This window comes from Panulirus ornatus, chromosome 11, assembly GCF_036320965.1.
Source record: "Panulirus ornatus isolate Po-2019 chromosome 11, ASM3632096v1, whole genome shotgun sequence".
In the NCBI taxonomy this organism is placed as follows: Eukaryota; Metazoa; Arthropoda; class Malacostraca; order Decapoda; family Palinuridae; genus Panulirus; species Panulirus ornatus.
Window position 1 is genome coordinate 3,452,083 of NC_092234.1, and position 12,916 is coordinate 3,464,998.

Consider the following 12,916-nt stretch of genomic DNA (forward strand, 5'->3'; position numbering starts at 1 on the left):
CAATTGAAAAGTACCCTTTAGTAAGGTTGTATTAATGTCAGTGGACAAGAAATACAATTTTGTCAGATAACGCTTTCCAAAAGAATCCATTATTTTAATGCTACTGTTTATTGAATAGCCATTGAGCTTCAGAAGCTCTGTAAAAGGCCACTTTTTTTTTCTTCTTTCTTTTATAAAACTGTACCTGCAGGTTGAGCAGAACAGTTGTAAGGGAAGATGAAAAGCATGAAATAAATATGATTACAGTGATTACAAACCCATATGAATGTGCTTAAGGTGACCACATTTTGAAGAAAAGGTTTGTGGCACTGGAGTTTACTAGTTATGGAGACTCCTTTTGTCACCCCTTGCATGAGTTTTAAAATCGAATGGGCATCAGAGATATAGACCATGCCTTTAATGTAGATAGTTAGAATTGTTAAAGGCAAAGTTTTATAACCATGTTATATCTTCTTGTGAAGTATAGATGATGTTTGAAAGTTACTTGCTATAGTTGATAGAGCTTTTAGTTAAAGTAAGGTGTTATTAAATGGAGTCAGATGGTTAATGATGAAATATGCGTTTAATGAGTATAGAGTTGTCTATCCCCTGGTTTGACTCTCCTTTCACCTCTCTACATGCTAGGTTAATCTTGTCACATGATCATGAGACTGGCATGTGTTGTAACTTCCTAGCTAAAGTTGGGTCTCATTAAAAGAGCTTCTTCATAAAGAAATTGGATGTAGCTGACATGGTGGACCTACACAGTTGAAGTCCTCCAAATACCAAACAAGGTCTGATGCTGCATAGGAAACTTTTCAGTTAACTTATGTCATTCTCATATTTTTGGAGTAGTGTTGTGCAGTTCATTTAACATGCTGATAGATAGTCAAGTGTATTACAAATTAGGATAGAAAATTTTTTCTGTGTGTGTTTTTCTATCATGCTGGTGGTAGAAAATCACTTGTCATGCATTCCTATTGTAGTCTACCCTGGTTTGGTGGATGGTTATGCTTCATCTGGGAAAGTTTTTAGAGATGTGTGGAAGGCCACCTGGGAACTTTTGACTTCTCTTGCTTGTGATTATTCTTTAGTAATCTGAGACCTCTGACTCGTCTTAGAAAGATTGTGATTGTATAAGTTATGAAACTTGTTTTTAAGCAAGTATTCAGGTGCTGTTTTTCTCCCAGTAAATTGGTAGTGCAGCACTTCTCTGCCTGGGGTGGTAACAAGGACTGGTATGTTGACATGCCTGAAGAAGAAGATATCCTTGCTGTGTGTCTTGGGACTGGTTGGGTAGCCATTGCCACTGATAGAAGAAATCTACGTATCTTTTCCACATCAGGCATACAAAGAGATATTATCAGCATCCCAGGCCCAGTTGTGTGTTTAGCTGGGTTCGAAGATCTTCTGATGCTTGTGTACCATAATGGCATGGGTAAGACTGTTTTGTTATTATGATTAATTTTAAGATTAGCGTATGGTGTGCAAGAATAGAATGCAAAGAATAAGACTTAATGAGCAGAAGTGTATATGAATACAGATGAAGATGCAGACATAATTTAGGTAAAGATTGTGCAGCATTTGTGATACTCACCGCCAGCATGCCCTTCCTCCCTGTTTTCTCTCTCAGCCGAGAATAGCCTCATTCACCAAACAAGATGTGTTGTGAGCACTTCGTGCTAACCCTGCCATTTTTGCTAAATCTCAACGTAGGTGGGTACTCTTTCTCCCCTGAAAGGTTATTCAGTGTGATTCTGGAAGAACCGGGAAACATGCATGGAGTGCCTACACAAACATTGAAAAGATTAGACTTGTGATAGAGGTTAGTCCTGTATGATATTAGATGAGATGAGTATATGAGAGGAGTAGCCAGAAATAGAAATAGCATTATCTTGCAAAATCTTTTCATAAATACTCCTGAGTAAAAAAAAAAAAAAAAAAAAAAAAAAAAAAAAAAAAAGCCCCCCCTCCCCCCTCTCTCTCTCTCTCTCTCTCTCTCTCTCTCTCTCACATAGTTGCTTGTGACATAAGACAACTGTGTATACCACAAAAGTGTCTTCATGTTTAAATGGGATAGAAAGAAGCTTCCCATTCAAGTTTGATTGCACTGGCCATACCAAGCATGTTCAAGTATGTTAGCATTCTGTAATGGGTTAAGGGATGTGTAGAAGTCATTATTTGTCAAGGAAAAATGGGCATGTGTGAAGACAGCAGTTTTGACAATGTTGTATAGGTGAGTCTTGGGCTGTGATTGCAGTTGATAGGAATAGGATGGATGTGGTGGAAATGAAATGCCCAAGAACACAATGCCCTTACAATGGAAGTAAGGGGAGTGGGGGAGGAATGGGATGCATTTAGGGAATCAGTGATGGATTGCGCAAAAGATATCTTGCTTGTGGCATGAGACGAGTGGGAGGTGGGTTGATTAGAAAGGGTAGTGAGTGGTGGGATGAAGAAGTAAGAGTATTAGTGAAAGAGAAGAGAGAGGCATTTGGACGATTTTTGCAGGGAAAAAATGCAATTGAGTGGGAGATGTATAAAAGAAAGAGACAGGAGGTCAAGAGAAAGGTGCAAGAGGTGAAAAAAAGGGCAAATGAGAGTTGGGGTGAGAGAGTATCATTAAATTTTAGGGAGAATAAAAAGATGTTCTGGAAGGAGGTAAATAAAGTGCGTAAGACAAGGGAGCAAATGGGAACTTCAGTGAAGGGCGCAAATGGGGAGGTGATAACAAGTAGTGGTGATGTGAGAAGGAGATGGAGTGAGTATTTTGAAGGTTTGTTGAATGTGTTTGATGATAGAGTGGCAGATATAGGGTGTTTTGGTCGAGGTGGTGTGCAAAGTGAGAGGGTTAGGGAAAATGATTTGGTAAACAGAGAAGAGGTAGTGAAAGCTTTGCGGAAGATGAAAGCCGGCAAGGCAGCAGGTTTGGATGGTATTGCAGTGGAATTTATTAAAAAAGGTGGTGACTGTATTGTTGACTGGTTGGTAAGGTTATTTAATATATGTACGACTCATGGTGAGGTGCCTGAGGATTGGCGGAATGCGTGCATAGTGCCATTGTACAAAGGCAAAGGGGATAAGAGTGAGTGCTCAAATTACAGAGGTATAAGTTTGTTGAGTATTCCTGGTAAATTATATGGGAGGGTATTGATTGAGAGGGTGAAGGCATGTACAGAGCATCAGATTGGGGAAGAGCAGTGTGGTTTCAGAAGTGGTAGAGGATGTGTGGATCAGGTGTTTGCTTTGAAGAATGTATGTGAGAAATACATAGAAAAGCAAATGGATTTGTATGTAGCATTTATGGATCTGGAGAAGGCATATGATAAAGTTGATAGAGATGCTCTGTGGAAGGTATTAAGAATATATGGTGTGGGAGGAAAGTTGTTAGAAGCAGTGAAAAGTTTTTATCGAGGATGTGAGGCATGTGTATGTGTAGGAAGAGAGGAAAGTGATTGGTTCTCAGTGAATGTAGGTTTGCGGCAGGGGTGTGTGATGTCTCCATGGTTGTTTAATTTGTTTATGGATGGGGCTGTTAGGGAGGTAAATGCAAGAGTTTTGGAAAGAGGGGCAAGTATGAAGTCTGTTGGGGATGAGAGAGCTTGGGAAGTGAGTCAGTTGTTGTTCGCTGATGATACAGCGCTGGTGGCTGATTCATGTGAGAAACTGCAGAAGCTGGTGACTGAGTTTGGTAAAGTGTGTGGAAGAAGAAAGTTAAGAGTAAATGTGAATAAGAGCAAGGTTATTAGGTACAGTAGGGTTGAGGGTCAAGTCAATTGGGAGGTGAGTTTGAATGGAGAAAAACTGGAGGAAGTGAAGTGTTTTAGATATCTGGGAGTGGATCTGGCAGCGGATGGAACCATGGAAGCGGAAGTGGATCATAGGGTGGGGGAGGGGGCGAAAATTCTGGGGGCCTTGAAGAATGTGTGGAAGTCGAGAACATTATCTCGGAAAGCAAAAATGGGTATGTTTGAAGGAATAGTAGTTCCAACAATGTTGTATGGTTGCGAGGCGTGGGCTATGGATAGAGTTGTGCGCAGGAGGATGGATGTGCTGGAAATGAGATGTTTGAGGACAATGTGTGGTGTGAGGTGGTTTGATCGAGTGAGTAACGTAAGGGTAAGAGAGATGTGTGGAAATAAAAAGAGCGTGGTTGAGAGAGCAGAAGAGGGTGTTTTGAAGTGGTTTGGGCACATGGAGAGGATGAGTGAGGAAAGATTGACCAAGAGGATATATGTGTCGGAGGTGGAGGGAGCAAGGAGAAGAGGGAGACCAAATTGGAGGTGGAAAGATGGAGTAAAAAAGATTTTGTGTGATCGGGGCCTGAACATGCAGGAGGGTGAAAGGAGGGCAAGGAATAGAGTGAATTGGAGCGATGTGGTATACCGGGGTTGACGTGCTGTCAGTGGATTGAATCAAGGCATGTGAAGCGTCTGGGGTAAACCATGGAAAGCTGTGTAGGTATGTATATTTGCGTGTGTGGACGTATGTATATACATGTGTATGGGGGTGGGTTGGGCCATTTCTTTCGTCTGTTTCCTTGCGCTACCTCGCAAACGCGGGAGACAGCGACAAAGTATAAAAAAAAAAAAAAAATCTATTTATTATTATTACTTGTTTAGGAGGGAATTTTTAACTTGTAGGGCCCCATCTATTGAACATTCTTTGATGTCATACCAATTTAGATATATGTATCCTCCTTGCATTAACCATGTCCTCAGTCAGTATTCCAATCATCCACTACTCCTATGCTTTAAAACTGTTCCTTTTCATCATTTTTGAAAATTTTCTTGCAGATCATGTAAAGATTGTAAGAGAGAGGTGTGGTAGTAAGTTCACCCTGACAGAGAGGGCAGAAATGGTTGAGGCATATGATGAAGATGAACAAAGAAAGAAGACTAAGAGGATTTGTGTACAAGTGAAGGGATGGATAGGAGAACAAGGAGATGAAAGGGTGAAGTGAAAGAGGTTTTTGGTATCCTGGGACTGAACATTTAGGAGGGGGAGAGGCATATGTAAGATAGAATTAATTAGATCGATATGGTTAGCGAGTATCTGGCAACGTGCTGCCGGTGGCTGTAAGAATGGCATATGAGGTGGTTAAGGTAAAACTATAGAGTAGGGTGTGGGTCCTAACTTGGATGGTATGCTCTCATTTTATTACATTATGCACGGCAGCTGGAGAGTGGATGTTTGCTAGTGTAGCCATTGTTTGGTCATCTTGACTTTCATGCAAAGGCAGGAGAAATTATTTTGCATAAAAAGAAAAAGATTTTGATGGCGAGCAGAATTTGATCAGATCAATCTCTCAGTTGTCCTGATACCCAAAATGTGATGCAGAGTCTCATTACTGATGAATACATCAATGAACTGATAAATAGAATAATTAGCACTACAACATATTTTGCATGCATATTTTACTTTTTCTCCATAGGAGTATCAGGTGACCAGCATATGGCAATCATTGTGCTAAGTATGAATGGCAATCGTCATCCAGTTCCAGTTGCATGTCCACTACCCCTATCCCCTCACTCCTTTCTGGCATGGGCAGGTTTCTCTGATGAGGGAACTCCAGTCATCATGGACAGTACTGGAGTAGTGCGCATTATGCACTTCAAGTTTGGATATAATTGGACAAGCATTCTTGACAGCAAAGCTCATGTGAGTACCATACTGGAATATTTTAATTATTGTTATTTTTTGGGATGCTTTGTCATACTGTATAAGTCATAGAAATGAATTATGATCTCACATTACTGGCTAATTTCATTTTGAATTTTATCTTTTATATCATAAAATTGTGAAGTTAATATACATACTGTACATTGATGGAAACAAATGAATTCATGTCTTCATTTTCATGCATAAGGAGATTTATAAGTGTAAAGAAACTAAAGAACACAGAATATTCTTGTATCAATTTCAAAGATATGCTTTAAACTTCATATCCATTTTTGATGTGAGCAATGGTTGTACATTGATGAAATCAGTTAAATCAAATTTTTATGCATAACAATACATGTTACTTTATACCACAAAGAAACAAATTTTACTCAAATACATCTCTAAAAATTCACCTTCATTTCAATTACCATTAATCATTATTAATGTAAAGTGTTGGCAACCTAGTCCAAACATTTACTTGTACTGATACATAAGCAAAAATGGTCAATGCTGATCCCAATACATGGGCATAGATGGTGTATGCCGACATTAATACATCGGTATATCATCAGGAAACATATACTAACCAAAGGTCATAGCATGAGATCAAGCAAGAAACTGGCTAGATAAGAAGTAAAGAAGTACTGTTATTGTGTGAGAGTCATGTAGGAATGGAATGATCTGATTAAGGAAAATGTGAATGCAGACTGCATATACAGTTTTAAAGAGTTGTATAATAGTAGAGGAAGTTCATGAGATGACCACTTATGAGTGTAGAACTCCCTTTTGCACCATACAGATTGGTAATTTCACACTCACACAAAAATAACAATTTTATAATGATCATTGAACCCTTAATCAGAATTTGGGAGAAAATAACTTAAGAAATAGATGTTTATATAAAATTAAATTAAAAAAGATATGTTTACATCTTGTCATGATTGGTAATTATTATTTTGTAGATACAGCCTAGTATAACATAATTAAAGGTTTGAATATTAGGTAGTAGTTGGTAGGCGGCCAACAACCAGGGAAATGTGTTATCTGGACTACCTGCTTGGGTATCAGGAGGGTTAGTGACATCTGCTTAGCAACCAGCACTTTATTGGTTTTCAAGTTGCTTTCCTCTGACCCAGGTAGCTATCTTTTCTTTCTGCATCTCTAACATTTGGACTACTGGCATTCTGTCCACAAACATAGTCTCCCCTTGTCATATGTAACACTCGACAACACTTAACTCCTATAGCTCATTTTTTGTAACTTTAGATTTTCCTGCGATGAGCATTGTGCGCTAGCCCTGCCTTTTGGTAAAATGGTTGGAGCAGTAGATAGAAGTAGAAGATAGGAACATTTAGGCAGGAGCATTAGGTAGAAGTAGTGGATAGGAGCATTAGATGGAAGTTGTAGATAGGAGCATTGAATGGAAGTAGTCATTGGGAACATTAGGTAAGAGTGTCTGCAAACACTACACTAGACTTGCCCTCTGCCAGTAGCCTGTTAAGGGTGAGGCACTAAAGGCTGAGAAGCAGCAGTGGGGTTCTTTAATTATGGAGAGACTGTTGCCATGGCAACCCTTTTCTGGGAATTCCAATAGGAACAGGCATCAGAGATATAGATCGATGGATAGAATATGAATGGATGCACTGTAATACAGATATGAATTATGTATCTCGTATTACTAATATTTATCATTCTTCATTTAATGTTAACTTGCTTCTGTTCTTTCCCAGACTCGTGGCAAGAGTGACCATTATTTCCTGCTTGGAGTTAGTGAGACACAGGGAAATGTGCGATGCATATTGTGTAAGGGCAGTCGCTATCCTTCAGTTCTCCCAAAGCCTCACGTGTCTGTTCTCAGTATGCAGGTGCAGTAACTGGCTGTTTTGAATGCCCTTATATGCACTATGATATTGACCCATAATACAGTATGAACAGATGATTATAGATGTTTTTGAAGTAGTGTAACTGCCTTTTGCACAAAAAAATAATCTGTGTACATTTGATGATACTGGGTATGCTATATTTATCTTTCCAACTTTGAACCAACTCCTTGAAACTTTTTGTTGAAAAGTTTAGCAGATGTTCATGCTATTCATGAGCTGAGGATAGTAATGCATATTTACTGTATGATAGAAATGTTTTTCTTGTATTTGCAGATACCATTATGTGAATTGGAAACAGAGAAAGGTGAACTGGAGGAAAGGGCAGCTCGGACTGGTCTCCTCCTTGGCACCCTTTCTTCTCTGAGCCGTCAAGGGTATGAGGTAGATGAGCCAAAGAGTGAGGCAGATAAAATCTTAAAAGAGGCCATGATTAAGCTTTTTGCTGTAAGTATAAACATGATTTCTGTATTGTAATGTGTCGAGTATGTGCATGCTCATCACAGGTCATTAAAAGCATGGAAGATGAAAGAAGTGAGCATATAATCCATAAACATTTATTTTCATAACTTTGCCCAACGCGTAAAGGTAGCAGTTCAAGGTGATGCTGAATAGTTTTATGGTTGCAGTCATAAATAATCCATTTGCACAAGCATTTTTGTCTAAAACATACCTTATTTCTCATAGACTACTTATGTGTAATAGGTCATGTGAAAAGAGGAGACATAAAGAGGGTGGACTTATTAGTATGGATGAAGAGGAATTATTGATCTCTACCATTACACAGTGTGTTTTGTGAAAGGAAGAGGGAGGGGGATTATTTATTTTTGTGTATGTTCACAAAGCACTCAGCAAGAGCACATGAGCAAATTCATGCCCAGCTGTCTCTACAACTGAGCAATCAAAACTTATTTTTAACAAATGAGATGGACGGAAAGCTCCCTAAAAGCTGAGCTAAACTAGCTGGAATTTGCTAGAGATACTCAAGAAATTTAGATAAGGGGAAGGTGGAAGCTAGTAAGCAGTGCTTATTACATGTGAAATATGTTTATGTATTATTATACTTAATCGCCATCTCCCCTCCCGCATCAGCGAGGTAGCGCAAGGAAACAGATGAGGAATGCCCAACCCACCCACATGCACATGTATATATATAAATGCATGTACATGCACATATACATACATATACATTTCAATGTATACATGCATATATACACATGTACATATTCATACTTGCTGCCTTCATCCATTTCTGTCGCCACCCCACCACACATGAAATAGCAAAGCCCCCCTTTCCAGCGAGGTAGAGCCAGGAAAATACAAAAAAGGCCACATTCATTCACACTGTCTCAAGGTGTTATGTGTGATGCACCGAAACCACGGCTCCCTTTCCACATCCAGGCCCCACAGACCTTTCCATGGTTTACCCCAGAAGCTTCACATGCCCTGGTTCAATCCATATACCGGTATACCACATCATTCAAATTCACTCCATTCCTTGCACTCCTTTCACCCTCTTGTTCAAGCCCCAAGTGCTCAAAATCTTTTTCACTCCATCCTTCCACCTCCAATTTGGCCTCCTGCTTCTCCTTCCCTCCACCTCTGCCACATATATCCTTTTTGTCAATCCTTCCTCTTTCATTCTCTCCATGTTTCTAAACCATTTCAACACACCCTCTTCTGCTCTCTCAACCACACTCTTTTCATAACCACACATCTCTCTTACCCTTTCATTACTTACTCAATCAAACCACCTCACACCACGTATTGTCCTCAAACATTTCATTTACAACGCATCCACCCTCCTCTGCACAACCCTATCTATAGTGCATGCCTCTATGTCTGTCTATATGCCCATGCATATGAAATATGAAGTGGAATAGTCTGTTGTTTCTGTTTATTCTTGGTGTGGGATGGAACAACAATATACAACATAGTAAAGCTTTTCCATTTGTTATTTTTCTATTAAGCCAATGATGTAGTTTTTTCTCATGCTAAAGGGAATATGTGAGTGATTTCACTAGTGACACTGATGATTTGCCTTCTTGCTTTACTTTCAGCTTGCATGTCGCACAGAACGTGAATCTCGAGCACTTGAAGTGTGTCAGTTAATGCCTTCATACCATACTGTTGAACTTGCCATTAAATATGCTGGAAAGTTACATCGTCTACAACTGGCTGACCGATTAGGTGAAATTGCTGCAGCTAAGATGGAAGAAGAGCTAGAGAAGGAGTCAAAGTCTTATAGACAGTTGGATGATGACTTGGAAAGGTCTGTGGAGCCTGGTTGTGAATAGGGTGCTGTAATTTTGGTGCATTAACACATGACAGATAGAGAATGAATGTGAGTGGATGTGGCCTTTCTATGTCTGTTCTTGGCACTACCTTATTAACAGGGAATGGTGATCAAGTTTGAAAGAAAGAAAACCATTTTTGATTTATGTTATGATATTGGTATGACTGTTGTTGCATTTGACTTTTTTTTTACCTTAAATAGCACTAATCTCATTCATGCACTGTAGGGTTATATCACTTGAACATTTCAGTTTTACCATAAGAGTTTAAAAGTGTATCATAAGGAGATTGTGTTGAATTCAAGATTGCTGTGTTTGGGAAATAAATTTTTGATGCCTGTACAAATTTTTTACATCTTCTAAGGTGCATTACACATGACAGATAAAGAATGAATGCGAGTGGGTGTGGCCTTTCTTTGTCTGTTCTTGGCACTACCTTGTTAACAATTAACAGAGGAATGGTGATCAAGTTTGAAAGAAAGAAAAACGTTTTTGATTTACAGTGTTTTAATATTGGTGTTACTGTTGTTTCATTTGACTTTTTTTTTACCTTAAATAGCACTAATCTTGTTCATGCATTGTTGATAGGGTTATTTCACATGAACTTTTGAGTTTTACCATATGAGTTTAAAAGTGTATCATAAGGAGATTGTGTTGAATTCAAAATTGCTGTGTTTGGGAAATCAATTTTTGATGCCTGTACAAATTGTTTACTTCTTACTATGAGATATGACTGTTTAGTGATATTACAAACCGTAACTTTTGTTTCAGTTATGGGAGTGGCATTAAGAGGATAAGAGCAAGATCCCCTGAGGAGGAAGACATACAAGAAAGCATCCCATGTCAAGACCAGGACCATGAAGAAGTTCATGCTGAGGGTAAGTCTGGATGATATTTCTTGATGATCAGTCTTGGCCTTTGAAATGTGTCTATGTACCAAACTTATCATTTAAAAAATGAAGGAATAATTCAGTAGCAGCTAATAATTTATGTTTTCATGGAACATGGTTCCATCCGCTGCCAGATCCACTCCCAGATATCTAAAACTCTTTACTTCCTCCAGTTTTTCTCCATTCAAACTTACCTCCCAATTGACTTGACCCCCAACCCTACTGTACCTAATTACCTTGCTCTTATTCACATTTACTCTTAACTTTCTTCTTTCACACACTTTACCAAACTCAGTCACCAGCTTCTGCAGTTTCTCACATGAATCAGCCACCAGCGCTGTATCATCAGCGAACAACAACTGACTCACTTCCCAAGCTCTCTCATCCCCAACAGACTTCATACTTGCCCCTCTTTCCAAAACTCTTGCATTCACCTCCCTAACAACCCCATCCATAAACAATTAAACAACCATGGAGACATCACACACCCCTGCCGCAAACCTACATTCACTGAGAACCAATCACTTTCCTCTCTCATACACGTACACATGCCTTACATCCTCGATAAAAACTTTTCACTGCTTCTAACAACTTGCCTCCCACACCATATATTCTTGATACCTTCCACAGAGCATTTCTATCAACTCTATCATATGCCTTCTCCAGATCCATAAATGATACATACAAATCCATTATCTTATCCTGTAATATTACTCTATATGATAAGGAACAGATGAGTGCCAAGTGAGAACTTTCCTTTAAAGCATTGATTGTTTGGTAGTGATGCTGCCTTGTTAAAGTGAGGAGAGTTAGTAGGTATAAAAGAAGAAAATAGTTTTAGCTATCTGAAGGTGTAAGGAACAAGGAGAAGCAGGAGACTAAATTGGAGTTGGAAGGAAAACAGACAAACACAGAAAAGGCCACATTCGTTTACATTCAGTTTCTAGGTTGTGATGTGTAATGCACTGAAACCACAGCTCCCTATACACATCCAGGCCCCACAGACCTTTCTGTGGTTTACCCCATACGTTTCACGTGTCCTGGTTCAGTCTATTGACAGAATGTCGACCCTGATATACCACATAGTTCCCATTCATTCTATTCCTTGCATGCCTCTCACCCTCTTGCATGTTCAGGCCCTGACCACTCAAAATCTTCACTCCATCCTTCCACCTCCAATTTAGTGTCCTGCTTTTCCTTGTTCCCCCACTCCTGATGCATATATCCTCTTTGTCAACTTTCCCTCATTCATTCTCTCAGTATGTCCAAACCATTTCAACACACCCTCTTCTGCTCTTTCCCCCTTATATTTCATACCCTTTCATTACTTACTCGATCATACCACCTCACACCACATATTGTCCTCAGACATTTAATTTCCAGCACATCCACCCTCCTCCGTACAACCCTATCTATAGCCCATGTCTCGCAACCATATAATATTGTTGGAGCTAATATTCCCCCGAACATATTCAGTTTTGCTCTCCAAGATAACGTTCTCTCTTTCCACACATCCTTCATCACTCCAAGAACCTTTGCCTCCTCCTCCTCTGTATGGCTAACTTCCATGGTTCCACTCACTGTTAAGTCCACTCCCAGATATCTAAAAGACTTCACTTCCAATTTTTCTCTATTCAAACTCACATCCCAACTAATTTGTCCCTCAACCACTGCTTACCCTAATAACCTTGCTCCTATTCACATTCACTCACAACTTTCTCCTTTCACACACTTTTCCAAATTCAGTCACCAACTTGTGTAGTTTCTAACATGAATCAGCCACCAGTGCTGTATCATTGGTAAACAACAACTGACTCACTTCCCAGGCACTCTCATCTAGAACAGACTGCATACTCACCCCTCTCTCCAAAACTTGCATTTACCTCCCTAACCACCCAATTAAACAACCATGGAGACATCACACATCCCTACCACAGACCAACCCTCACTGGGAACCAATCACTCTCATCTCTTCCAACTCATACACATGCCTTGCACCCATGATAAAAACTTCTTACTGCTTCTAGCAGCTTACCTTCCACACCATGTACTCTTAAGATCTTCCACAAAGCATCTTTGTTAACCCTATAATATGCTTTCTCCAGATCCATATATGCTACACACAAGTCCATCTGTTTTTCTAAGAATTTCTCATTCTTCAAAGCAAACACCTGATACACACATCCACTACCACTTCTGAAACCACACT

At 39.4% G+C, this 12,916-nt stretch overlaps 1 protein-coding gene across 4 annotated transcripts in view; it reads left to right on the top strand.

Annotated features, from left to right (window-relative positions):
• The window catches only part of Ctf4 (Chromosome transmission fidelity 4), a 38,724-nt gene that overhangs the window by 17,723 nt on the left and 8,085 nt on the right, over positions 1-12,916 (top strand). For 3 of the 4 annotated variants that reach the window (XR_011713305.1, XM_071666391.1, XM_071666392.1), the window contains exons 10-15: positions 1,170-1,417; positions 5,414-5,640; positions 7,374-7,508; positions 7,800-7,970; positions 9,584-9,795; positions 10,589-10,695. Coding sequence is in view for 3 of the 4 variants with exons in the window: in XM_071666391.1 (XP_071522492.1) it covers positions 1,170-1,417; positions 5,414-5,640; positions 7,374-7,508; positions 7,800-7,970; positions 9,584-9,795; positions 10,589-10,695 (1,100 nt within the window). In the remaining variant the exon portion in view is untranslated. The remainder of the gene's footprint in view (positions 1-1,169; positions 1,418-5,413; positions 5,641-7,373; positions 7,509-7,799; positions 7,971-9,583; positions 9,796-10,588; positions 10,696-12,916) is intronic. The other variant, XM_071666393.1, reaches the window with a different exon arrangement.